This window comes from Drosophila arizonae, chromosome X (assembly GCF_054131065.1).
Source record: "Drosophila arizonae isolate 15081-1271.41 chromosome X, UAZ_ARI_1.0, whole genome shotgun sequence".
In the NCBI taxonomy this organism is placed as follows: domain Eukaryota; kingdom Metazoa; phylum Arthropoda; class Insecta; order Diptera; family Drosophilidae; genus Drosophila; species Drosophila arizonae.
Window position 1 is genome coordinate 6,313,470 of NC_142927.1, and position 9,510 is coordinate 6,322,979.

General features: G+C 39.2%; 1 protein-coding gene across 1 annotated transcript; it reads right to left on the bottom strand.

Moving 5' to 3' along the window:
- Positions 1-1,122: 1,122 nt before the first annotated feature.
- On the bottom strand, positions 1,123-2,224 carry LOC108618066 (uncharacterized). The gene has a single exon (XM_018013973.2). It carries the CDS (start codon positions 2,103-2,105, stop codon positions 1,257-1,259), a length of 849 nt encoding a protein of 282 aa, XP_017869462.1. The 5' UTR covers positions 2,106-2,224; the 3' UTR covers positions 1,123-1,256.
- Between the last annotated feature and the right edge of the window lie 7,286 nt (positions 2,225-9,510).

A 9,510-nucleotide genomic window follows, 5' to 3' on the forward strand; every position in this document is an offset into this window, starting at 1 on the left:
AGCAATGGAATTTGCATTGGATTTAGTCGAAAAAATAAATAAATAAATAAAAATAATAATAATAATAATAATAATAATAATAATAATAATAATAAATAAAAATAAATAATAATAATAATAATAAAAAATAAATAAATTTACATATTATTAGATAATTTACAAATATTATTACGTATCAAAAATAATATAATATATTTTTATTATTATAAATGTTATATCAGATCTTGAGAAGGAGCAATATATTAGGGTATCTCTGGTCTGTCTCTCTTTCTCTCTCTCTCTCTCTCTCTCTCTCTCTCTCTATCTCTCTCTCTCTCTCTCTCTCTCTCTCTGTCTCTCTCTCTCTTTTACGCCGAATCAGATTTTTGGCCATACAAAATTTGCTTCAATATATTTACACATTATATATTTTTGTATATATGTAAATATATATATCTGGAATGGCATTTCAAATCTTGAGCAGGAGCCACAATCAGGTCGATCTAGTATCTCTGCTTTGTACCTACTCGCAGCTTCATTTCGTTTCCACGAAATCGATACAAAATAAAAATATTAATCTTCCGTTATTTATTTATATTGGTTTATGTTTTCGTGGCTCTTTCCAAGAACTAGCACGATTAAAGGTGCGACTTTACATTCGGCAACTGGTTTGACTCGAGTCAAGAAGAGTCAAGCTACAGCGATTACAAGCTCACAGATAATTCTTAAATTACATTGGATCTACTATATATCAATTTAAAAAAGATCTTATTACACTTAAACTGAGAGGGAGAGAGAGAGGCAGACCCTGATACTCCAGCATAATCAGGGTCTGTCTCGCTCTCTCTCCCTCTCGCTCTCTTAGTTTTTAGCGTAGCCTACAATTAGTTAATGGAAAAGAAATCGTGTTTACTGTGCGCTGAGTCAGTTACCTGGATTGATCGACTTGGCTCTTTCGACTCGTCAACATTTGCCTAGGCTATTATCATAATCAAGCAAGTCCATTGTTGGTTGGGGCATAACAGTTTGGAGCTGGTATCAAGCGGCGACCGCTCCATATTTGAGCTTCTCATTAGCGGACGCAGAAAAGGCTCAAAAACTAAATTTCTTTAATCACTGCAAAAGTAAACAAACTAATCGCACTTTCGGGGATAGAAAAACAGTTTTTTATTTTCAAAAATAACAAAAAATTTAATAAAAGAAAATAAAATACAAAAACTTAAGTGAATTAAAAAAAAAAAAAAATGAGCTCAATATAGTTTTGTGCAATTGATCGTTTAGTTCCTCCTGCGATCATTGCGCTCCCTCTGCTTCATCTGGTAGCTGTGCAGAGCCTGCGCTAGCTCGCGTAGACTTTCCGATCCCTGTCGCTGCTGTTTGCGCTCCTGCTGCTTCTTGAGCTCCTTGCACATCTTCTTCAGCTTCTTGCGCTCCTTCTTGACTGACTTTTGCTCGTGGCTGTCCTCGTCCTCCTCAGACGAGGAGCTGTCCCGCTTACGGCGCCGGCGCAGCTGCTCGCACTTGGCCAGCAGCTCCTTAACCTCAGCATCGTCGTCCTTAGGCGTGGTGCTTGATGCATCTGAGTTGGGAGTTGTGCCTGATGCATTGTCGCCTTTCAGGGCGGTGCTCGATGCATTGTCGTCTTTCGGGGCGGTGCTCGATGCATTGTCGCCCTTCAGGGCGGTGTTAGATGCCTCCGAGTTGGGCGTAGTGCTCGATGCAATATTCTCTTTCAGGGCGGTGTTCGATGCATCTGAATTGGGCGTAGTGCTCGATGCATTGTTGTTCTTCAGAGCGGTGTTAGATGCCTCCGAGTTGGGCGTAGTGCTCGATGCAATATTCTCTTTCAGGACGGTGCTCGATTCATCGGACTTGGACGTAGTGCTCGATGCATTGTCGTTTTTCAGGGCGGTGCTCGATGCATCTGAGTTGGGCGTGATCGATGCTTCCAGCTCAGACTTGGGTTTCTCTGTTGTAGAGATGATCGTTGTTGTCGTACTGCTGCTCGGATTTTCATCCACATCGGGCTTTGGCGTAGTCGTTGAGGACGGTGCCTCCGTGCTCTGCGGATAGGCGTGGCAGCAGGCGGCCAGGATGAGGCAAATGACAATCGTCTCCTTGCGCATTATTGATGATTTATTGCCTTCAGCAGCTCAATCAACACTAAGCCAGCCCAACAATCGATTGCATTCATTTATACCTCCGATACGTCCCACTGGGAGCAGCAGCGCCAAGCTTACGGCCTGACTGGTTTTTCAATAGACCAAAATACACTAACTACGAATTTATTTGAGTTTCATGTTTATCTGCGGGGGGCTTTGTTGACATGCGCTACGCGCGAAACGAGTGCGTCCATGGGCACAGCGAGCCTACAAAAAATTGAGCAATTCGCTGGAAAAACAGAGATATATTGATACAATTATGCGAGACAACCAGGCAAGCTTAACAAAGATATTAAAAAATTGGCTCATCTTGATCGAGAATCCTGACTCTGGATCATGCTTGAATAAACTTTTGATTTAATTTGCCACTTTTCGTATGCTCGGAAATATGCTTAATTTCTACGAAGAATTGAAGGAATATTTGTGCGAAGCTTTTGTTGTTTTTAAAAGGGGAATATGTTTGAAAGCTCTGATGAGTTTTGGTAAAACAACTAGTTACCCAAATTTAGACTTTGTTTGTAAAGTTAAGTAATCAAGCAATCTGCTTTGAGAGTATTTAAGATTTAAAATAGTTTTAAAGCAGATTGACTGCTTAAAGAGCTTGAAAGCTTTGCTGTACAGATAAAGAGATTTGAGAGTGTTAGGCACTGAAAATGCTTTTCTTGATTTAGATCTTGCATTAATGAGCTTTAAACAAGGATTGGTTACGAATGAATTGAACAAACTAAAAATAACAAATTGATAAGATTTTTATCGCAATCTTTTTCCATGTCCAAGTCTTGAATGCTTTGAAGCACATTGATAGATTACTTAGCTTTATTTTACATATTTACATATGTAACTTTGAGACTTCCTTGAAATTCATCAAATTATCAAAAATGAGCTCAGAAAAGCCTTGAGCAAACTTCGGTACAAAACTATTCATCAAAATCTGAATTCGAAGGAGCTTTCAAGAATATTGTTGCTTTCTTTCCAATTGCTTAAGTCAGCTCGGAAGCTTACTTACTATGAATCCCACATTACTGAAAGCTCATTAAAGCTTTTTGCTAGATTCTGAGCTCAACTTTGTAGCAAAAAGCTTCACAGTTAATCATGCTTAGGCCTGTCGCCTATGCCGCACTTGACTATGGCTCGCTCTTACAATTTACACTTTAATGAATTCTTTACACATACGCAAAACTATGAGCGGCGTATGCTCCCTCTCTGCCAATATATATTTGAATACTTCCGTGAGTGTATGTGTCAGCTTATTTGTGTTTGTAATTCACGCTCCGAGTGCGTCAGCATTAACTCGTTTTGGCCCAATACATGCCAACAGCTTGGTGACCGAGCCGACTCTGCAGATGCTTTATTAGCTGAGCTGAAAGCTTACATGTGAAGCTAAAGAACTGATATGCCCTGATCGAGTGCCGATTGCAGGGCAGCGACATGTCATGCACTATAATTGATGCATTATGATTATTTTTGGAATGTTCTCATTTGTTAATAAACCGTTTGGCAGCCAGGCTCGGCTGCCCACACACAGCCGCACTAATTGTTTATCAATTACATTTGCTAATTGCTTAATGCACCTGCAAAGTGATGCGGCATTAATGTAAATTGCAACATTTTTAACATTTGGCAGACAGAGCAAACTTTCTCTGCCACCCCCTTCCCTATCAGTGCGTGTACAAGTAATTGAATAAAAAGCGAAAAAAAACGAGAAAATAACAACAAATAATTAAAAAGTGCACGTGTAGAAAGGAAAAAAAAAAAAAAAAAAAAAACAGTACAAAATCCCGGTGCTATCCTGATCCTCGCTGTGCGACTGGGGTGGGGACTGATGGGGACTCAGACCGGTCGTAGCCCCGCTGCAAGCGCAACAATTTTAATGAAACAGAGAGAATATGTTAATTGCGTGTGAAACCGCTGCAACGAGTTGCCACTCGCTGCGTCTCTCTTTTATTTATTATTACAATTTTCCACTCCTTTTTGCCCGCTTTTCCCGTTTTTTAGTTTTCTCGTTTTTTCCACCTTTGCAACATTTTTCTTTTCATTTTCAGCTTGCAGCAGTTAAGCAGCAAAAAGTATGCAACATATGTAACATAGTGCGGGCGGGCTTCCAGGCGGCCAGCCAGCCAGCCAGCCAGCCAGGGCTGCCATATCGGAGTGCTTGCCATATCCAGAGCCGCATTTAGAGAAAAACAGCTTTCAGCGTCGAGCATAATGTAAAATGCAAATTTTCACGAGCATATATTTCAATTATGCTAATTGGATAAATGAATTGTATGGATCTGCTTCAACGGCAAGAAGCTGCGCATCTCGTAAAATCATGAGTTTCGAAACTTTCGGCACAGATGGCCGGGCAGCTATCGGAAGCCAAAAACATGTTGCTTCAAATTTCAATTGGGTCACTTCATATTTTGAAAACAATTTTGTTTACTACATCATATAGTTTACCCTTGGGAATTTACTGCTAAATTGAGCGTGTGCGGATAAGCATGGAAGCTGCAGTGAATGCCTTAATACAATATTAGGACTGTAATCGGTAGACAATATACAGCGTTGCTCAACTGTATGCAGTGATGTAATGACAATGACAATGACATTGACAGTGACAATGACAATGACAATGACAATGACAATGACAATGACAATGACAATGACAATGACAATGACAATGACAATGACAATGACAATGACAATGACAATGACAATGACAATGACAATGACAATGACAATGACAATGACAATGACAATGACAATGACAATGACAATGACAATGACAATGACAATGACAATGACAATGACAATGACAATGACAATGACAATGACAATGACAATGACAATGACAATGACAATGACAATGACAATGACAATGACAATGACAATGACAATGACAATGACAATGACAATGACAATGACAATGACAATGACAATGACAATGACAATGACAATGACAATGACAATGACAATGACAAAATATATAGCTGAAAAATATATAAAATAAAAATATAAAATATAAAAAAAAAAAACATAAATAAAATAAACAAGTAAGAAAGCTCCAGTCGAGACTGCTCGACTAGGAGATACCCTGAACCCTCCAAGCTGATATTCTAATCATTCTGCACTTCTTTTATGCACACATACATACACATGCATCCACACGCACGCATAAGCCTGCGCTCTGCTAACTGCGCAGTAAGCAGCGACTGCGCTTGGGCTGCGCTGCAGTGTGGGCAATATCATGAGAATTTATTTGTTAAATAATTTCTTTTGTAGACATACGATCTTAATGAAACTTTTAGAGCGTAGTCATATGGTGAATATGTGTGTATATTCCAAAGCCCAAGTCTCTAGTATTTGAAATACGCTTTTTACAAAAGTGATGGTGAGGGGGTGAATTTAAGGGTGGGGGGTAAATTTTAACAAAAACCGAAATTGTATAAATTGCATATAAGCATACATTAAAAATTTGGAGACTCTAGCAATAAGGGTGTAGAAGATATAATTTTATAACTGCTTTTCGATAAGGTTTTTTATCGATAAAAAAGATTGGGATGGGTTATCGATTTTTAATGATAAACTTGATATGCGCGCTGTAATTACGGACATTTTAAAAAAAAATTGAAGTCTCTAGCTCTTATATCTTCTGAAATCGACGCGTTCATACATACGGACGGACGGACGGACGGACGGACGGACGGACGGACGGACGGACGGACAGACAGACGGACAGGGCCAAATCGACTCAGCTCGTCGCCCTGATCAAGAATATATATACTTTGTGGGGTCTGCCACGCCTCCTTCTGCCTGTTACATACTTTTAACAAAACCATTATACCCTGATTTCCCATTTTCAATGGGTTCAGGGTATAAAAATAAACAAAATAAAATCAGCATTGACACAAAAAATCACTAAAGTAGCTGAACGCAATTTCATTGCAGTCATGCTTAAAGCTAAGATAAACAAGTAAAAAAGCTCTAGTCGAGACTGCTCGACTACGAGATCCCCTGAACCCTTGGAGCAATAGATATTTCAATAATTTTTCGCGTCTTTCAGCTTACATAAGAAACACGACACGAACTGCGAACTGCGAACTGCGAACTGCGACACACATACACTCACACATGCATACACACACAAACGCACACACAGGCACACATACACACACACGCATACAGACACACATACACACACACATACACACACACACACACACACACACACACACACACACACACACACACACACAAACACATACACACACAAGCACCCACGCATAAACACGCATGGGCTGCAGTGTGCGCTTACTATGAGAACTTAATTGTTTAATAACTTTTTTTATGGACGTACGATCTTCATGAAACTTTCAGATTATGATTATAACATGGATATGCATGTAATTGCCAAAGCACAAGTCTCTAGTATTTGAAATACGCTTTTTACAAAAGTGAGGGTGAGGGGGTGAATTTAAGGGTGCGGGGTAAATTTTAACAAAAATCGAAATTGCATAAATTGCATGTAAGCATACACTAAAAGTTTGGAGACTCTAGCAATAAAGGTGTAGAAGATATAATTTTATAACTGGGTTTCGATAAGGTTTTTATCGATAAAAAAAGATCGGGATGAGTTATCGATTTTTAATGATAAACTTGATATGCGCGCTGTAATTACGGACATTTTAAAAAAAATTTGAAGTCTCTAGCTCTTATATCTTCTGAAATCGACGCGTTCATACATACGGACAGACGGACAGACGGACAGACGGACAGACGGACGGACGGACAGACGGACAGACGGACAGACAGACGGACAGGGCCAAATCAACTCAGCTCGTCGCCCTGATCAAGAATATATATACTTTGTGGAGTCTGCCACGCCTCCTTCTGCCTGTTACATACATTTCAACAAAACCATTATACCCTGATTTCCCATTGAAAATGGGTTCAGGGTATAAAAAGTCCAGTTACTCAAAAGGAAGTTTTTGTTTCATATTTATTTTGCATATTTTGTTAAACAAAGGCTTCACACCTTTATTGGCAACTTAATCTAATAGAATTATATTTCGTTCCCATTTACGAGGAACCCATCTGGCAGCCCTATATCTTTTGACATGACGGGCACAATACAAATTATTATTATTTAAAAAAATAATAATAATAATAAATATAGTAAAAAATAAATAAAATTGCGTTTTTCTTTGAATCCAAAAAAAATAAAAATAAAAAAAAAATAAAAATAATAATAATAATAATAATAATAATAATAATAATAATAATAATAATAAATAAAATAAAAAAATAAACACTGGAAATATAATATAATATATAATATAAGTACAATGTGACAGCCCAAACAATTAATTATAGTTGGAATTAGTTTCATATATACTTGGCTATTGCAAATGAATAGCTAAAAAAGATAATATAAATAAATAAAATCAAAGTATATAAAAAAAAAAATAATTTACTACATCATATAGTTTACCCTTGGGAATTTACTGCTAAATTGAGCGTGTGCGGATAAGCATGGAAGCTGCAGTGAATGCCTTAATACAATATTAGGACTGTAATCGGTAGACAATATACAGCGTTGCTCAACTGTATGCAGTGATGTAATGACAATGACAATGACATTGACATTGACAGTGACAATGACAATGACAATGACAATGACAATGACAATGACAATGACAATGACAATGACAATGACAATGACAATGACAATGACAATGACAATGACAATGACAATGACAATGACAATGACAATGACAATGACAATGACAATGACAATGACAATGACAATGACAATGACAATGACAATGACAATGACAATGACAATGACAATGACAATGACAATGACAATGACAATGACAATGACAATGACAATGACAATGACAATGACAATGACAATGACAATGAGCATGACCATGACCATGACAATAATATAACATTTTTTGAAATATAGATATAATAATCATTTATAGCTAATATACTAATTTGCATAACTAAGCCCACTGTTCCCATTGTCACAGATATCTTGATTTGACAATTGTTTTAATCTAATCACTTGACATACATATATAATGTTTATTATTCAGGATAGTACGTGCTGGCACATACCTCAATAATTAAGCCATTAGAATTCAAATGATTTCAGAAAACAAGCGCAATTCGGAGAAAACCTGAAAAGCAGTTGCAAGCGAGCTGAGCTCAGCAGAAATGCGCCTCAATTGATATAACTTATGTATATAGATATACACAGACATATATACTTAGATATTGTATATATTTTGTAATTTAGAATGAATCGATTTGTATATATAATTGGCAAAGGTTACAACATTTGCATGCGCATATTTAAATGCCGTATTACAATGCGCTGGGCCTGCCATGGCGGATGCTCCTGTGCGGGGAAGGGGAACTATGTTAAGCGAAATGCATAGCATTTCCATGGAGGCAGGCCGCTGCTTGTTGCTTAATCCAAATTATCATCATAAGAGCTGCACTAATGAGCACAACTCAACATAAACAGAGCGCTGCTGACTGACGTCTGTTGTCCGTCGAGCGTCGACCGTCGAGCGTCGAGCGTCGACGTGCTGCCTGATGGCCAAGACAAAGTTGCCCGCCAGCCAGATGGCAAGTTTTTCAAATGTCATCAAGCGCTGGCAGCGACAAGTGCAGCTCGGGCTCCATCAGTCTAATTGCAAGTGCAGCCGCAAAGTTACGTACATTTCGCGCGCTTGCCGGAGCGGAGCTGGCGCTGGCATCGCCGCGTACGCTACCGTCGTCCGGGGCACTCGACTGCAGCCAAAGGCTGCGTGCCGCTGAATGTCCTGGTTTTATTAGGACATGTTCTAAATCATACGACAGCGCCTCGGGTCGCCTGTGCTAAAAGCGGCCAGAGCCGAGCCAATGCGGCATGAGCGCAGGCGCAGGCGCAGACAGCGGCAGAGGCAGCGGCAGTGGCAGCGACAGAGGCAGCGGCAGAGCCGCCTACCATTGTTATGGCCAGCTAACAGTGACTTAACAGTGGCTCAACAGTAACTGGGAACAGTTCTGTGCTGGCCATGTGAATGGGAATTGAACTTAATTGGTGGGCGGGTGGTTGAGTGAGTGGGCGAGCGTGTGTGTGTGTGTCTTCTTCTTCTTCTTTTAGTTATTTTTATTTTCGTTTCTGTGTTTGTGTGTGTGCGTGTGTGTGATTTTGTTTTGTTTTTGGTTTATTTAGAGCTCGTGTTGCTCCGTCTCGGGCTTTTTATGCCACATGTCCGGATTTAGCTTGTGCTGCTGTTTTTGTACTTGCAGCATTTTCGCTTGCTTTGATGCGTGTGGCATGTTTAACGGCACTTGATGATACCACATAAGCAGCAACAGCAGCAGCTGC